At 45.0% G+C, this 18,785-nt stretch overlaps 2 protein-coding genes across 2 annotated transcripts in view; both read left to right on the top strand.

The window, feature by feature from the left end:
• The first annotated feature begins 319 nt into the window (after positions 1–319).
• On the top strand, positions 320–9,605 carry meox2a (mesenchyme homeobox 2a). Its single transcript, XM_035164622.2, has 3 exons — positions 320–1,466; positions 5,765–5,937; positions 8,680–9,605. The coding sequence occupies exons 1-3, from the start codon at positions 896–898 to the stop codon at positions 8,896–8,898; spliced, it is 963 nt and encodes a 320-aa protein (XP_035020513.1). The 5' UTR covers positions 320–895; the 3' UTR covers positions 8,899–9,605.
• A 2,174-nt stretch (positions 9,606–11,779) lies between these two features.
• The window catches only part of agmo (alkylglycerol monooxygenase), a 39,641-nt gene continuing 32,635 nt past the window's right edge, over positions 11,780–18,785 (top strand). Inside the window, exons 1-3 of the mRNA XM_035164239.2 lie at positions 11,780–12,247; positions 16,503–16,633; positions 17,118–17,269. Coding sequence (XP_035020130.1) covers positions 12,137–12,247; positions 16,503–16,633; positions 17,118–17,269 — 394 coding nt within the window. The 5' untranslated portion in view covers positions 11,780–12,136. The remainder of the gene's footprint in view (positions 12,248–16,502; positions 16,634–17,117; positions 17,270–18,785) is intronic.

Raw genomic sequence — 18,785 nt, 5'->3', positions numbered from 1 at the left:
TTGCGATAAATACTTTTTAGTTCCTCGTTATTATTTTAGAATAAAACATTTCGTATTCTCTTTAAAGCCGCAGACACACAGACGAGCAGTGGTTCACTGGAGCTTCTAACATCCCGGGACTCAAACCAGTGAGTGTCCACAAGACTAACTGTGTTTAACGGGGTCAGAACTGACAGAGTCGGGGGGGGGGACAACATGCTGAGATAACCTCTGACACCTCGTGCCCTCGATCTCTCCACACCCCCTCCTCCCCCTTCCCCCCTTCCCCCCCCCCAGCCACACCCATGAACCATTAAGGCTGTTTTCTTCTAGCAGGGGGAAAAAAGATGGCCACCGGAGGTCACATCCAAGTCCAAAATAAATTGCCTTCTTTCCTGAGGCTCAGCCATTTTAATAGTGCAGATTTATTGTGCTGTGCTTTTTGGAGGGTGATCATATGTATGTGGTCAGTAGCGCGTATGCAGTCTGTGACCCAGCCTCCCTCTCACGTTACACCCTATTTATAACATCCCCTCCGCCGGCTCCCCTCGTTCTGCAGTTCCTAGGAACCTCCTTCTGCTCCCAGCCTCGAGCTCCAGTCCCCTGTTCCTCCCGACATCCGAGAGGCTCTGCTGCAGCTCTGTCCTGGTGTTTATCCTGCACGGCCTGGCAACCGGCCGCACGCTCCGGATTACCACAGGACACCCGTTTCAAAATACTTTTCTACTTTGACTATTTCGATTTCCACGGAAAAGCTTTTCTGGGTTTGCTGAGAGGAGACTTGTGAAGCATCTTGGATATGTGCTGGTGATCTTTCTTGGCTTTTTTTTTTTTGTTGGTTGCTTTAGTAGCTTCACCCTTTTTTCCCCACTCGCCCCTCTCACCTTTCCCCGGAGGGTCGGTGTGTTTGCATGCGATGGATCACACGCTGTTCGGTTGCCTGCGGAGCCCCCACGCCCCGGCACAGGCCCTTCATCCCGCCTTCACCCAGTCGCCCCTGACTCTGCACGGACGCTCGGACCACGTCTCCTACCCCGACCTGGCCTCTTCGTCCTCCTCCTCCTCCACCTCCTCACCGGCGCCCTGCATCATCTCCAGCTACCCGGTGGACGACGGCCTGTTCCCCGGGCAGCACCACCACCACCACCACCCCCACCCACACTCACACCGCGGCCACCTGCCCTCCCATCAGCATCACCACCCGCCTCAGCACCATGCATCTTGGCATATCCCACAGATGCCTTCACCTGGCGTTACCACGCGCCACAACCTGTGCCACCCGCACTCCCTCTCGTCCCACGACAGCGGGCCCACACCCCCGGACCTGGGCCACCCCGGTGGGCCCAGCATGTGTGCCAGCACCCCCAGTCTGGGCAGTGGCAGCACCCCCACAGGGGCCTCCTGTGTGCCGGCAGACTTTGGCAGACAGACTCTGTCACCTGCTGAGGCCGAGAAGAGGAACAGCAAGAGGAAAAGTGACAGTTCAGGTAAGACCGACTGAGACCGACGTGATTTTACTGCAGTGTTTAAAACTGGAACAATCCTAAGGGCAGAGGTTTTATTCCTCTGACATTTCTTTCTGCAAATATTATCAATACCATGTCCAGCGTGTCTTTGTTCAGTCCGCTAGATAAACATCATCACATAAATATCAGCGTGAGAAGAAATTCCAAGCAGAGCTCAAGAACAACACACACATCTGTACGTGTCATTCAAAATCTCTCAGCGGCACATAAACTGTGGAGAGTTTCTGCAGCTGCGATAGATAAACACAGAACTATCTGAAAAGCAGTTTGTAGGTGTTGGCTGCAGCAGAGGAAGAGCGATGCAGACGGACTGAGGCGTGCAGCAAACGCCACATCACGACCGTGTGGGCTCATCCGACTGTACGGGCATGTTTTGTTTGCGAGGATCACATCTGGTTTGTTGCGACACTCTTCACGGGGCAGAAAATGAGGCGCACAGTAAAGAATTAACGTCATGGATTGTAAAAGACCTCGCGACGCACTAAACCCCCCCCCCGACTGACACAGCAACTTTTTTACTTGCCTAAATCACTGCGGTTAAAATAAGTCACGTCGGGTCTGAAACTGAAATGAAAGAATGAGGAAAAAGAATTAATCAGTTTGTCACATTTTTACAAAATCAAAAAAGTATATAAAAACTAACATAATGCAAAATGTAATTAACTCATTTAACAATAAACTGCTGTAAATGTGGGGTTTATACATTTTTTTTTCATGGAATATGAATTATTTAATTGTCCCAAATTAATATTCCGGCACATTTTTCTAAAATGGACTTAAATTTAAAAGTCAGAGATATTTACTACACAGTTTTACTTTCACAGATATTATCTAAAGACAAACTTTGTGTTGGACAAAGTTAAAGTTAGTAAATTAGTGACTTTACAAACTGAAGGTGGCTGCAGATGTTTGGACCTTAATGTTTATAACCTCTGGACCGTTTTTCAAAGATAATCCATAAATAGAGCAGCTGCTTTAAAGTCTCAACACAGGAACAAACACAGGATTACACAACCTGCATATTATTAATAATCCACACAAAGTAAGATTAATCCCTCCTTTTCGGGACTGTACTCAAACAGGTAACACAACCTGTTGACCCGCAGCACATTTACAACGCGGCCGTCACCACAATAATCAATCACAACGTGACAAACCGCTGGGGTCGGGTCACGGGAGTTCTCGCAGGGAACGTGATATTAGCGAGAGTTCTTAGTTTTCCATGGAAAGTGCGCTCACCGCTCCCTCTGTCCATTTGAGGACTGCGGGGCCGTGAGCCGCGATCCTGCAGCCTTTTAAAGGCCTCTGAGTGTCACCTGCACTCGACCACACGCTGGTACCACTCATCGGGGTGGGGGTGGGGGGTTGTGGTCATCGCAGGGAGTGTGTGTGTTTGTAATAGTTTAGATTATAATATAATAGAAAGTGTCAAATATTAGAAAGAGCAGGTAAAAATCCTCGCTACTCACAGATGTTGACTCTACACTGACACTTTTTGTAGTTTCACAGCTCTGTTTGGGCTCAGTGTCATTTTATCCACATGCAAATTGTTGCAACAACATATTAAATCCACAGATTTAACACACCACCTCCCATTTCCTGTCCTGCTTCGTCAAATCCCTTGGAAACCGAGCCTCGGCCTCTAAATCCCACTTCCCCCTGCAACAATAGTTCCTGCACACTCATTACATGTGCGGTGCCTCCTCTCCTGCACGCTGACACCAATCACGCTGATTATTGGGGCTAACTAGGTTGCTGACTCGATCAGCTGTCTAAATATCACACCGCTGCCAGTCGCATGAGATACAGCCCTGATTAGGTTTCACCATCTGGACCAGGAACTTGAGCGAAACCCTGAATTTAGATACAGAAATAATAACAAAAAAACCGAGAGCTCATTTCCATGCTGGGTTCACCCTCGTTTTTTTTCCTCAAATATTAAGCGTCTCGGATTTCTGCCTCTAATACTCGGTTGTGATTGTTTCCTCGAGGAAGGCCACAGGGTCGGTTAATGACATGAGCCACCTCCTCGGGATTCTGGGTGTCTGGTTTCTGGGGAACCTGTTGATTTTTGTTTTTGTGGCCGAGCTGCGGGAGCCTGTGGAGCGTCTGCTCGGGTAGAGCCGTCGAGGGAGTGGTCGTTCTTTAACAAGTTACTGGATTCTCTGTGTGGAACAATAAAAGGTGCTTAACGTCTCATTTTGTTGAGGCGTTGTTGTAAAAAAGGAGGCGTGAGGTAACGAAGGCTTCTCGCTGGCGACCAAATCTGCTTTGAAAAGAAAAACTGTGAATGTGTTGAAGCATTTCACTTCGTTCTTAATGAGCTGCTGTGATGTTATTTTACCCCAAAGCACAGAAGGAAAGAAACCACCAGCTAATTGTTCAGCACAGGACAAACATTCGCCAAGTCAACGTAGATACAAAAAAAAATTGCGAGGGTCCTTCTTGCATCGAGCCCGGCTCCTGAACGACGTGCACTGTCTGCGTGCACGTATTTTTCTCATATTGTTCCTCCCTTTCTTGTGGCGAGATGAAAGTTACGGCGGGGACCTAATTGCTGCGGTGGCGTGGCCGTGTCATAAAAGCCCGCCGCTGGTTTTAACTCCAGGCCTGCTGGTCTGAAGCAGATGGCTGTGTTATTCTTTTATTTCTCTTTACACAATGTCTGTGTTTACCAGCGAGCGAGCGGATAAATACGTCTGAGGCCCGGCATCAATCAGCAACACACTGTTTGCAGCGCTCGGGTCGAAATTACAGGGAGGGAGAGGCAAGGTCAGGAGGGGGGGGGGGAGCCGGACACAGGCTGCGGGTCAAGCAAAGACCTGTTTCATTTCATCAAGTTGATGTGGGAATTCTTGCAGTTTATATATCTGTTTGTGTTTGTCCTCGGCTCTAAAACGGTGCTTTTACAAATATAACTTTTGTAGAGCAGTTTCAGTTTCCCCTCATCTTCTCCTCAGCGTCCCAAGGGAGTAATTTCACCCTGGAAAAAAAAAACAACACACAGTTAATTAGAAGGAAGATCCACTTTCTGGCAGAGAAGCAGAACAAACCGGGGTCCCTCCGGTCCAGGGGGGGGGGATCTTCGGTGATGGTTTCTCCTGTGACGTGGCTTCGCACCGTCTCTGCGTCTGGCTGCGAGCTGCAGGACTATTTACAGTTTGGCTTGACGCAGGCGCCGCTGGATTAACACACGCTGCAGAACAGAGCTGCTGATGAATTCGCATGCAATCGCTGTTGCCTTCAAGTGCAACGAGAGCGATTTGTCCAACGGAGAAAAACCTCAAAGTCTGCACACAATAGGAAAGTTCGTGAGGGTAAATGAACCGTTCGGCTTTTTCTCCAGAGAGTTTGGGGAAATACCAAAACAAAAAAGTATTTTCTGGGGCGAGGAGATAAAGTGGAGATGACACACGTTCTGGGGATTTTATTTAGTTTTTATTCACATGTACGTTTCTCGCATTTTCTTTTAGATAAAATATTAGAATAAAAGAAAAGTCCCTTTCTTATATTTGTTGCACACGTGTATTATTTCATATTTTCTTATTTTAATCAAAGGGATCACTTCATTTCCCCAACATGCTTTCTTTAATATTACTTAGTAACCTTTTATTTATACATGCATGAAGTTTCTAAGGCCTTTTCCTGCAATTTCCCAATTGCGATTAGAGGAATTATTGTTTTCCTGGCTTCCTGGAAACTGCAGAGAAAAGGAGAATTAAAAAGGTGCATGAAGAAAATAACAGAAAATAGTTTCTAGTCGTGATATTTCTTGCAGGTTTGAGAGTGAAAAACTAATCCTGCACCAGTTTTGGTTCATAACTTAAGAAATCAAGTTGCAGCAGCAGATTCCTTAAAGACGAAGACAAATTAAATCCATGTTGTAAAAGTCGGCTTATTGTGAGAGCACAGCTGCCACAGTCTCACACACACACACACTGACACACACACTGACACACACACACACACACACACACACACACACACACACAGACACACACACACACACAGACACACACACACACACATGTGCAGCCACTTGCGAGTCCTTCCAGCCACTTAAAGTGTTCATAAACAATGACTGAACAATAAAGAGTGAGTGACAGCTCCCATTGTTTCTCTTACCTTGCTCCTTTCTTCCCCTGCTGACTCGCACCTGCCACATAACATTTGCATTAAGTTTTATTTTTTGTGAGAGTGTGTGTTGCACATAAATCTGCTCTGAGTGGAACAGAAACCTGTGTGGTGTTTGGTTTCAGAGTCCCAGGACGGGAATTACAAGTCAGACGTGAGCAGCAAGCCCAGGAAGGAGAGGACGGCGTTCACCAAAGAGCAGATCCGAGAGCTGGAGGCCGAGTTCGCCCACCACAACTACCTGACCCGGCTAAGGCGCTACGAGATCGCCGTCAATCTCGACCTCACTGAAAGACAAGTACGTTCCCGCTGCTCGTTTCCCCCTCAGGTTCTGACACGGTCGAGCCCTCACATTAGCACGTTGATGCCATGTTGTGAAAGCAGAGGTGGCCTCGGCACGACGACGAAGAGGCTCCTTCAGCTCGCTACTGTGTTTTCCTAAGTTTGGTTCAGAGGGCCGTCGTGTTCCAGATGTGGCTGTGTGACGGGACTATGGTATTCCAGATGTTCTTGTCTATTCTTTCAGCCGGGGCCACAGTCAAAACAGGGAGACGGGCTGAAGGGAAGTGCTGTCTAGCAAGTCACTTCCTCTCGCCCACTACACCCTGCGAGCAGAGGAAAAATAAAGTTTGGTCGGTTGCTGTAAAACACAGACACGTGAAATAAATCACAGGAGATCAGTGGTTTGGGGAAGGAAACGCTCGTACAGCCTGTTGTTCCCTGACACCCGAGTGGAAGCTGTAAGTCACACGCAGCTGACACCTCGCCGGTGATTCTCTGCAGCGTGATACAGTGAAGAGAGGATGTGAAGAGCAGATCGGACACACGAGCGTTTCAGGTGAAGCCTCGGATTCAAAACCACAACTTCAGCTGTGAGCGTCCGTGCAGATTCATTTACGTCGCGTCACGTGAATCCTCTGACGGACGATATTAACTGACGTTCTTTTGATTTGTGCAGCGAATAACATCACCGGTGGCACCGTTCCATTTAGCTCCGGGGCCCAGACTTTTTTTATTGTGCATTGACTGGGACAGCAGAATGGAACAGAGCCGGCTGTTAGTTCCACCTGATTTTCCTGTAAAGCCTCATTAAAACGTCGGAAAGGTCCAAGGCCAAACGAAAGAAACTAGAATGACAAATTAAACAATATAAAAGAATTAAAGTGCGATAAAATGCAGGGAAATCTAAATAGTCTCAAATTTCATCTAATAAATTACATTAACTCAGGTTTATGGACCTTGGAAATTAGAAATGATTGTTCCATCCCTGTTTTCCTTCAGTAAAATGCATCACGTCTGATTTCAGAACATCTTCACCAGCTCGGTGATTTTAACAATAAACTGTATTATAAATAAATATAAATGAAAAGAAAACACAAATAAAACCAAATATATTGAAAATAATAATTTTTAGGCAAAATATAAACATGTTTTCTACATTGCTTATGTCAAATAAAGTTGATACTGATCCGTGAGTCTGTGAAATCCTCATATCGATCGATATTATCATCCAACCGATATATTGATTGGTCTCCAGTGTTTATCATTGTGGCCACACGTGATAGAACTGCACAGGACATCCACTGGTGGTTCGATGCCGAGTTTTCCCAGTGACTGAAACCATCTGCAGGTGCGTTTTAACGGCCTCTCAAACTAAAGTGAGCCGTAAAAACCTGCTCGGTCACATTTAGGAGCGAACTCATCAGTTTCCAAGCAGCAAGAAACTGACGTGAAGAGTGATAAATACATCAAGTGTGTCAGAAAACCTCTGCTTTCGCTTAGCGTCACACCCCCGTCCACATAACTCCAGTCAGCGCAGCCACCTCCGTTCCACTTCGACCGTCTCCCAGGCTGCGGCGATAAATCCGTCTGTGGCACCGAGCGGCACAAAACGTGCGTGAAGCGTCTCCGGCTCATGCACCGCAAGTTGTGTGTGACCTCAGCTTTTGTGTCGCGGAAAATATACAGCGGGAGATAGTGAGGTAAATATTGGCATTACAATCAGCGAGCTGTTTGGAGGAAATCTGACGGATGTTTTATGGATCCACGGGCCGTGACAAAACTGGAGCCGATTCAAAGATGGCAGAGGTGGAGCAGCGGGGCCTCGCTCGTTGTAGCTTTTAGAGTTGACGCCACGAGCATAGGAAAGAAAAAAGGGGAATTGAAGTTTTTGGATTGAAGTTTTCCCAGTAAGAAGACTTTTTCAGATTAATAAATATTTCAATCAAAACCAGGTTAAATTCGGGTTAAACCTTTAAATTACATATAACTTATGATTTTAATGACACAATTTCAGCATTAAATCCCCAGAGGTTACTCACGACATGACCTTTTCACCTGATGTGACCCAGGTTCAGTCCAGCTGCTCTGTGTGTTTGCACCAAGCCGCCGCCTCCTGCTCCGCGGATGATTAAACGACCCGTTTCAAAACAAAGCATCAGTTCTGCTCGACCGGTCAGAGGTCAGGAGTCTCAGGATGCGTTGTTGTGATTTACCGGGAGGATCACATGTTCGATCCCCCTCTGCTGCTCCCAGAAAAGGCCCAGAGGCTTGTGAGGAATCCGAGGTGACACTCGGCCCGGCGTACGCCCCTGACGCGCAAGACAAACGTTTGTGCTGTCACCTAACTTCCTGTGCCATGTGTTCACTTGGGCCCCCCTCGGACCGACGCTCCCCCAAAAATAAACCCACCTCACCCTGCGTGACAGCGGGTGAGCTCGGCCAGGCCCCCCCCCTCCCCTCCCCTCAGGCGCATGTGTCAACACTCCGAGAGCCTCTGCTGCTACTTGACGTGCAAACTGTTTTAAGCAACAGCTTAATCATCAGTCTGAGAGACGCAAATACGGCCGAGGCTGTTGAGTCAGGGAAAAACAGGTAGACGCCAAGTGGCAGATGGAACGGAACGAGTTCACAGGAGAGGGAGCTGCCAAACTCCGGGTCGAGCACTGAGGCTTCATCGCTGCTCCTTGATTATTTCTGTTTGTGTCGCTGCTCACACGACCGTGAATCTGACTTTCCTTCTGTGCCCTCTGACCCGCAGGTGAAGGTGTGGTTCCAGAACAGGAGGATGAAGTGGAAAAGGGTGAAGGGCGGCCAGCAGGGGGCGGCAGCTCGAGAGAAAGAACTGGTGAACGTGAAAAAGGGAACTTTGCTGCCGTCCGAGTTCTCCGGCATCGCCGCGCTCCACCACTCGACGGACTCCTTAGCCAACGAGGACAGTCACGACAGCGACCAGAGCTCCGAGCACGCCCACTTATGATGCAGCCCGCCCCCCTCTGACCCCTCCCCCTCTAACCCTCCGAGTACAGGCCCCGCCCCCCCGCCTCAGGACTGTCCTTAGCGGGACTGCTGTTTGCTGATCGGCCATCGTCATACAACGATGCTAAACAAGTGTACAGATGTACAGACGGATGACGTGCGTCGGAGAACACGCTCATCATGCAGGCAAAATGTATATTTCAAGAACTGAGCACGTCAGAGCAAGATGGTGAAATATAAAAAAAAAAACATTGGTTATAAGTTTCCTTGATAAAAAAATATTAAAAAAACGTGATTTACTATACGGGACTTTTTGGAAATCATATCTAGTCAAACTGTTGTAAACATTCCATGTGGCGTGCTGTGAGAGACGCAGGCTGCGGCTTCGATTTGCACTGTTGAACGCACGGTCTGCACCTCCATCAGTTCCTACTGTGTAAAAATGTAAAGTACGATGTGATTGATCAAATCAAGTAGCGGGAGATGAAATTTGCCGAGCTAATATAAATGATCTGTAAATACTTCTCAGTATTGTCTTGACAGTAGTTTCGTAGCCACGCGGGAATAAACACTGACGGTTCTTCAGTCGACACTTCTTCTGCCTGGTGATGACATTTTTTGTAAACAAAACCTGAAAACTGAAACACTTATCAAATCTTTTCAGTGACAGTTGCAAATTGAATAAAATTTAACCAGTGGAAAATGGAATATTTCTTATGATTTCCTTTGCGTGTGTGTGCACATCCGTGGGAATCCGGGCTGACGGACGTGTGTGAAATGAGTTAAACATTGCAGCGGGTGCAGAAAGCCGGTTGATGGCGTTTGCGTGCTAAATTCACCTTTGCCTCAGGGTAAGGTCACGGTTCCTGCCAAGACTCGGAGAGCGAACCCGCAAAAGGATCGTGTTCCGTTACAGAATCCAGTTGAAAATAATTTCACGAGTGGATCTCGTCTTTCACCACATTGTGATTGTGCATTCTAATTCGTGCAGACGGGCACATGACGTGACATGTGCGGCTTTTTCTTTCTTTCTTTCCCCTGAAGCAAAATCCGTGGGATGAATGTGATCCTTTCTTTTTCTACGTTGCAACTGTTAAAGTATTCACAAGTATTGAGGACACTCACCTCTCACACTGGTTCGTGAAACACCACAGATTATAAACGTTATGTTGTAAACGCTCATTTTCAAATAGTAAATCTGGCCTGAAACTGTTAATTTGTGCGTTTGAATTGATCTTTTTAAACATGTCTCATGATTCTATGGTGTCTTAACTGCCTGATCATGAGGCTTTATCCTCTGATGGCAAGTCACAGTTTAATGACCGTTACCATCGAAGCACAATACTAAGATTAAATTGATTGGTTTTGACCTTTCAGGCTCTCAGGCTGTACGGTGGCCCTGAGAGCTCAATTTAAGAAAACACGTGTAAACAGAGACAGAATCGATTTAACACATGCGCAGCAAATAGAAAACACGCTACAAATACACACTCAAATTCTTCTATCGTTCTGCTCTGATCCAGGTTGCGAGTGTTTTCATTTCATTGCTCTCCGACCAATCAGCGCCTGGAAACCAATCCGTGACCGGTGGTCATCTCTTTGGAACTGATCGTCCAATCAGGACCATCTTCATCTCGCCACGAGATAAACACGAGGAGTGGAGATAAACATTTAAATATTGTTGGGAACAAAAATATATACACAGGTTGCATTAGAGTATAAACACTACTAGGTTCTGTAAATATAAAACTATTTAATAATTTCATTTCAAATCAAAAGATTAAAACAAATATCTTGGATGTTCCTCACATTCTGTGTAAATAATTGCAGCCGACAACTGGTGAGTGAAACCTCTCAGCTTGTGTCTCCTCTTGGTTCGGATACCGAGGTTTGGGAGAACAGGTTGTGACATTAATAAAATATGAGAACAAAAACGTCCTCAGTTCACATTTTGTTCATTACTGATTAAAAGCTGCTCTTTCTAAAAACTACCAGTGTTTATCAGGTCAGTGATTTTCTCACCTAAGACAATAGATGCATAACAAACAGTAAAATCCCTCGTGAATCAGAAATTTTGATTTTTTTACTTGCGACTCTTGTAATAAAGAAATTATTTGTAAATCTAAAAGCTCTGAGGTGGTTCAGGGTGATCCTCTAATGAGCCTCAAAGCATGAAAAACTGTTTAAATTGCAATTTTCAAGAAGCCGTAACAGCTTCTCCTCAACCCTTGATTATTTGGTTCATAACCCACTTTTTACATAAACCCACAGCTCTACAATATGATAATGACCTTTTCTACATAATGACAATCAGATATGCTCAGTAGATAGTCCTCTGTTGGTTTCACAGTGACCCAGAGTGCACACCAGCTTTCTGTTCTGAACACTGTACATCTGCTTAGAATGAGAACAAAGAGTTTTTAATACTCAAACATGTTTTACATCTTAATCCTGTTAAAAACTGAGCAGAACTCAAACATCTGTAATTTATAACCACGATGACAGAGGTGAGAAGTACTGAAGTACAAATACTTAGTTACTGTGATTAAGAGACTTTCAGTGGGAACCTTTTTACCTTGATACTTAAAGTACATTTCAGAGCCGGTACTTTTATGCTTTTACTTGTGCAAAGAGGTTGAATCAGTACTTATACTATCTATATAGTATATATAACTATTCTATTCATATACTATCTATCTATTGAATCAGTACTTATACGTTATATACCATCTATCTATCATTATACTTCATATACTATCCATTTATCTATCTATTTATCTATTGAATTAATACTTATATTTCATATAGTATCTCTCTCTCTCTCTGTCTATTATCTATTATCTATCTATCTTTCTTTCAATCTATTATTTATTATTACACTTCATATAATATCTCTATCTATAATAATAAACTTGGCTCCATTGCATAAGTCACAGACACCAGGATCAGGAGCAAAGGTTGAAGTCTGAGTCTCTGGGGAACGATCAGAAACCTGCGGCCACTTTAAGAGAACAACACTTCCTGTTTGTGAGGAGAACTTTTCTCATGGGGGGAGTTTCACAGCTGTCCCACTTCACTGCACACAAACACACACACACACAGACACACACACTCTGTCACAGCGAGCTGCAGGCTGGGACTCACACACACACTCCCACACACACACAGACACACACTCAGGGGCTCAGCGCAGGTAACGGGGACTCACCTGCAGCAGCGCCGCGGGGAGGAGGCTGCTCATGGCCGACACCGGCAACATGTCCACGGGGATCCGGGCCATGTTCTCCCTGCTCACACCCGGAGAGTCCTCGTTCCAGAGGCTGGAGGAGGTTCCCAACTATGTGCAGCAGGTGGGTGTAACGACAGGTGCGTGTGCGTGTGCGTGCGTGCGCGTGTGTGTGTCCTCAGGGGATTCACTGTAGTAGAGGAAGTCATTTAAATTGTAATGTGTGAGTGTGCTGCAGACACAACAGTGAGAGATGCTGCACCTGCACATGATGCAGCCAATATTAAATATGTGTTACGTTATTACTGTGCAGACATACCCTCAACTGGGGGAACATCCTGCATGTCTATACTGGTTGTTGCTGCCAAATCCCAGTTCTAATGAGGCTAATCATAATGTCCGAGGCTCTGGTTAAGGTTAGTGGTCAGATGTGAGCTGTGGTTAGGTAAAGATCGAGGTTAGGAATGAGTTGGTCACGGTTAATGTGAGGGACAGGGTTTTGGTTTGGTTTTCCACAATGAATGGAAGTCGATGCATCGTCCTAATTGGAAAAGCTGCACAAACCTGTGTGTGTGTGCTTGTACTTATATCTTTGTGAGGACCATGTTCAGCATAGACCCTACACCTTACTTTTCATTGGCCTGTTTGAGGGTTAAGATTTATATATATATCTATATAAATGTATGTAAGGAGAAGAGAGACAGTCTGAAGCTTAATTGACCAGAAAAATCTTCCCCCATCATATGATGTCTTATGATCAGTGTTATGAAGAAGTCACAATGAGAGAAGGACGTCATGCATAGTTCACAAATCCATTTTTCAAGGTATCTCTGCATCACAGGACAATTGACTCACAGCTTATAGGTCAATGAGTCATTGTTTGTATGGATCCAGGGATTCTTCTTTAAAAGGTTTAAACATCATAAGTTTAAAGACATTACTGTGGGTTGTTTGTCTGTTTGTCCATTTGTCCATTTGTCCGTCCTGTCCAGTCTTATGAATGTGTTATCTCAAGAACACTGTAAAGTAATTAATGAGTCCAAACGTTCACTTGTACCCGTAGATAAGATTTGGGTCATCAAAGGTCAGGATCCCAGTGACCTCACCACGTTGTTCTCCTCATGATGCAGGAAACCTCGGGATTGCTTCGAGGAAATTTCTTAAAATTGAATCCTAAACTTTCACAGTTATAGTCACAAGGTCACAGTGAGATTCATACGCTTATTTATGACGAATTAAACCTATTAATTCTTTCAAATTCTTCTGAGTCACTACAGCTGTACACACATGACTGGTTTATCTGTAAATTCATGATACTTGACTTTTCTTTCAGTCTGAGTTCCAGAACAGATATGAACGTTATTTTTTTATTCCTTATTCTGACGAATTTCAACAGACATGTTAAAAAATAATTAAATTACACGTTAAAGTGAAATAAACACGAACATCTGCACAAAAACTGAGACAAATTTAAATCAAGTTGTTAAGAGCTGCAACAGTTAATTATATAAAGAATATCTACATAGATTATTTTATAACCTGATTATTATCAAATCATCAAACATTTTCTTGTTGAAATTTTATTCATAAAATATTTTCTATTTTCTTGTGTAATTATTTAATTGTTTTTATTGTGTCATACTGTATTTTATATTTTTCTGAATACCAAGAGACTCTTAAATTTGCGAGTAATTTATAAATTTATTCTATTTTCTGCAGTTTTATAGACCAAATAGTTTATTAATAACTTTTGGACATTAATCAATAATGACAATTGTAAATTTGATCATAGTTTCATCACCCAGCTCAACTGAAACACAGATATACTGCAGTTCTCATGTTTGTACTTGAACTAAAGAGAAGTGAATCATGGGCGTCACAGTTGTATTTAAGTGCAGCACTTCAGTAAATCTGCAGTCGGGGTTTCTCCTACTTGTTTCTGTCACTTTACTGTGTCTCATTTGCCTTTTTATTGTGGCGAGTGTCTGGTGCAGGTTTTAGCAGCACGTGTTTGTTATGAGGTTCTTAAAGGGCACATCGGGGGAGGAGAACAATTACCCTCACAGCAGGAGTCCTCAGAATCCACGACCAAACGTGATGAAACAAATGTGTTATTGCCGCGGGGCTCAGTGGTTATAAAAGTGTGTATGGGTGTGTATGGGTGTGTTCGGCGTCTGTGACTCAGCACTGTTTACAGTTTTCCCCGTGTCATTAATTACTCTGCACATTTATTGCTCTTGGATCCCAAAGGCCAAATTAATTAGAAAAAACAAAACGCAATCTGACTAATTTTGTTTGGAATCATCAGTTTGTGTTGCCAGGTTTCTTCTGCCGATATGAAAGCAAACAAAATATTTCTGAGACAGTAACGATAAAAGTTTCTTGGCAGCCGACATGTTTGCAGCCAACATCCGTAACCTTATTAAATGAAAAGGATGTTTGGGGGAAGAAGCAGACATCTGGTGCACAAACATCATGTTTTATATAAGGTTTAAAATAAAATACGATTATTAGAAACCACAACAAACAGTCACACACATGCTGCAGCATGAAGGAGGCTTTTTGATTTTTGGTTTATTTGTAAAAAGATAAAACAAAACAAAGGGAAAGACGCTTTTATTGCTTGCAAGTTCAGAACAAGGACAGAAACGTTCTCATGAAACAAGCAGACAACAAGATGCAAGCTTCTTCCTCTTCTACGCTTTATTCCTTGCACATGAGAATGAGCTGCTGAATAATGTTGTCAAGAAGTCGGAGCTGCAGAGGTAAAACTATCCTCTAGCCAGGAGAGGGGGGCGGGCGGGGGGGAGGTTGTAGGCCGGCGTCCAGAAAGATAATGTCTCTCTCAGCGGGTTCGGAGGAGGTCTGCCTGCGCTGCGAGGCCCATTTGTTCGCCGCAGCTCTGCAGTCTGCTGCCAGATGTTGGAGTGTTGCGTGTGATCGCACGTCCCTGCAGTTGCTCTCGCCTCTGCACGTGCACACGCATCCACACACACACACACACACACATCCACGTCGCACACCTGCATGCTCAAGTGGAAGCCTTCACATGTGAATACACACACACACACACACACTTCCTCCCGACCCACCTGCAGATGTGTTCCTCTGCGATCCCGGCACACCCCGGCTCTCGGCGGGGGCCATGTGTCCCGGTTACGACTGCAGAGGCTTCTGGTCTGTGAGCGCCTCTGAGCTAAAGCTAACCAGCAGAGCAGCTGAAGTCGCAGTCGTGACCCCGTCCCTCGCTAATTGGCTCCATGTTTGACAGACCCATTAAGAGGTTATTACACGTTTGCAGCGCAGTTAGAGGTGGAGGCCTGTCGCTGACTGTTTGGTTGGCGCTCGCCATTTGTTTTTGTCAGAGCCGGTTACTGGACGTCATCCATTCTCTGCAACTTCGGGAGAAAGTAGAATTTTAATCATTTTAATCATTGTTAGTGAGCTGCTAATGAAAAACAACAACAACAAAAACATCCATTGTATGTTTGACTTTATGAATCACATGTTTTGTGAAAATGTTGTTTTTAAATAAGGGGGACTTTTTAACTCGGGACATTCTCCCACCAACTGTGAGGACAGTGTCTTTAAAAACAGCTTTTATCCAATGACTATAACTTTGCAACTTTTAATCCTCACATTTTCTAGTAAATATCTAGGTTTAATAAATTATTAACAGATTCTATTGTTTTTACGCTCAGATTTTTATTTAGATTCTGGCTGAATGTTGGCAGAACTAAACATTTTGATTAAAATTTTAATGACGTAATCTGAATTTGGCACATTACTGATTAAAGCTACAGTTACAGCACTTTTTACATTTTTTAAATTTTACTCTGAGACTTAACTATTAATGAAAGTCCAGGTAGCTGCATGTCGTTATGAATTGTTTAGCAGAATAAGCAGAATAACTTATATCTTAACCTTACTTAGATGAGTGTGTTTTATTTATTTCATCTATTAGTTGTGAAACATCTCACCCCTCATTTAGTTTAGTTTCGCTTGGCTTCCCCCTGACGTCAGTAAAAGTGAAGACGTGCGTTGTTGTGTTCGCCCGGTGGTTTGACTCAAACCCCCCCGAGAGCACGTCTACCTCCAGAGTGGCTCTGCTAAAGACAAATGTTTGTGATCCCCGATCTGCCAAATACGCCGTCGGCTTCAGAGCCGCTGCTCGAGCCTCGGACAGCGGAACAAACATCACGGATCACAAGACGCGAAAGTCACGCAAGCTTTTAGCTCCTCCGCCAAAACAAACACTGCTGATCAACACAACTGGTAAAAGCAACAGTGGAGTTGAAACTGTCTTGTTTTCACAGTCTGTAACAGCTGATTCATGGTTTTGTGTGTGTGTGTGTGTGTGTGTGTGTGTGTGTGTGTAGGCCACTCCTTTCTTCATAGGGCTGATGGTTCTGGAGATGGTGGTGGGCGCGCTGAAGACCGGAGCCCCGGTGGTCACCATCAGCGACGGCCTCACCTCCATATCTTCTGGAATGATCTCCAGGCTCCCAACGTGAGTGTTCAGGCAGGTCGTGATATGTAAAGATGGTGGAGGTGGATGTCGTAGCTGAATCAGTCACGTGCTTCATGGCCGGACTTCTTTCCTGTTTCTCATAGGTGTGTTTATGAATTGGGAAACCGACATGATTCAGGTAGATGGATGAATTCTATTCAAAGGAACATCATCACCTAAGCTAACGTGGTGTGAGACAGAGTGCACGGTGTTGATCTACGAATGCAAGAGCACCATTTGCATGGGGAGGATCATATTTTTGTCACCCTCACTTTAATCCATCCATCCATCCATCCATCCATCCATCCATCCATCCATCCTAACCCCCACCCTCCACTTATCTGGTGTCGGGAGGTGTTGGTGGCAGAGGAAGCAAACTCGCCCTGACGTTAAACCAGCTCCTCCAGTGGATTGGTGCATTAGATCCTGTGATTCGGTCGTTAGCCTGTGACGTGTCGCTCTGATTGTCCCTCCCTCTCCTCAGGTTGTTGGTTCGAGGCTGCGAGCTGACCGCCTACATGTACGCGTGGGAGCGGTTCCGCCTGGTGGAGCTGCCCTGGGACTCCGCCTGGACCTGGTGGTTCACCTTCCTGGGCGTGGACTTCTGCTACTACTGGGTCCACCGCTGTGCTCACGGTACCAACACGCCGACGCTCACAGACAGTTCAGGGGGTTGAGGGGTCGGGTGCAGTTCATTGAAACGTTTTCCTCTTACTCTTGTTTTCTCGTGTTTATAACGCCGTGTGGTTTCAGATCTGTGTTTTACCCAGAAACAAGGAAGCATCACTCGAGTGTTTAAGAAGTAAAATTGACAGAAAATCGACCGTAGATGACAAAAGTGATTCTCTGCCTCATCCATCATCTTCATCATGTGGAGGAACACTCACGTCTTTAGGCTTAAAAAGGTGCACGTGACGGCTTTTGAAGTTTGCTCCTACGCGGAGCATGGCGGCTGTGGTCAGCCTGGATTCATGGTGGTTACGAAGGGTTTGAATGGTGACCACTTTCCCTGGTGGAAAAAGTATTAAAATGTCAGTAGAAACTTTTTTTTCAAGCCGCTCCTGCTGCATGATCCTCGTCTCCACCGACCAGACACATGCTTAGTATGTTTCGAGCGGTTATACCTAATTCAAAATATGGATAAGTAGGATGCTTCAAAGATGGATCTCTGAATGGAGGAGCTTGTATTTGTGTTGTGAATCGAACATTGATCAAACGTCTGCCCCTGAGATAATAGAAACTGAAAAGTACAAAGCGAGTTGATGATAAATGGCAGTAAAATGTTGATTTAGTCGCCGTCCCTGCAGGGAGGAGTCGTGGAGATAGCACACACATCATGCTCTCCTGGACGCTGCAGAGGAAGCAATTATTTTTGAGTTACATCCAGCTGTTCTGGAGCTGTGCAGATGTGAGAGGCCGTGGTCTCCAGAGGACTGCGGTCTGAACCCGGAGCTGTCACAGCAACTGGCCGTATATAGTCCCGGCTCTGAAGCAGCAACATCCTGCAGCAGCATCACTACGCTGAAAAATAAAAAAAATATATATCCCGGATGCAGTATTTCTTAAGTAGTGGCTGGACGTCTTTAGAAATGACTCTTTCCGTGTGTGTTGGCTGATGCACGTGCCAGATGCTCAGCTGCCACACAGCGCACACAGGATTTAAAGTGGTATTTATCTGTGGCCCGCACTGATGTTTATTTGTGTCAGCGGCACATCAAGCTGCCCGACGTCGCGTCCACATGACTCTGGAATGAAAAGTCCAGTGCCGCGGTGTTGACGTTAGAATTTGGCAAAACAGAAGCTGTGTTTTCAAAATGTGCAGCCGCCCGCTCGCCAAGAAGTTCCCGACATGATTCTGAGGTGAGCGAGAACATCGCCTCAGGAAGCTTCTACTTTACAGCTCTGTTTTTATCTCTTGCCACCGTGACACAGGACGGGTCTGGAGATTGTGTTGTCGTTGTGCAGTTTGTGTGTCTGTGTGAGGCTTTTTCTGTGGAACACAATCACTCCACAGGTTTTTACTGGATTCATGAAGTTCATGTCTCAGAAAGAATTATCAACATGTCAAGTATCTTAACAGCCAGAGACATCGTTTTAGAGATAACTGATGATTATTTTTTATTATTAATGAATCTACTGAATATTTTCTCAA

Source organism: Hippoglossus stenolepis, chromosome 8 (assembly GCF_022539355.2).
Source record: "Hippoglossus stenolepis isolate QCI-W04-F060 chromosome 8, HSTE1.2, whole genome shotgun sequence".
Classification (NCBI taxonomy): Eukaryota; Metazoa; Chordata; class Actinopteri; order Pleuronectiformes; family Pleuronectidae; genus Hippoglossus; species Hippoglossus stenolepis.
This window is presented reverse-complemented; position numbering and strand designations above follow the sequence as displayed.

Coding starts and splice junctions, on each gene's coding strand:
- meox2a (XM_035164622.2), top strand. CDS start 896: ATGGATCACACGCTGTTCGGTTGCCTGCGGAGCCCCCACGCCCCGGCA. Junction 1,467..5,764: donor GAGGAAAAGTGACAGTTCAG/GTAAGACCGACT, acceptor GTTTGGTTTCAG/AGTCCCAGGACGGGAATTAC. Junction 5,938..8,679: donor TCGACCTCACTGAAAGACAA/GTACGTTCCCGC, acceptor TCTGACCCGCAG/GTGAAGGTGTGGTTCCAGAA.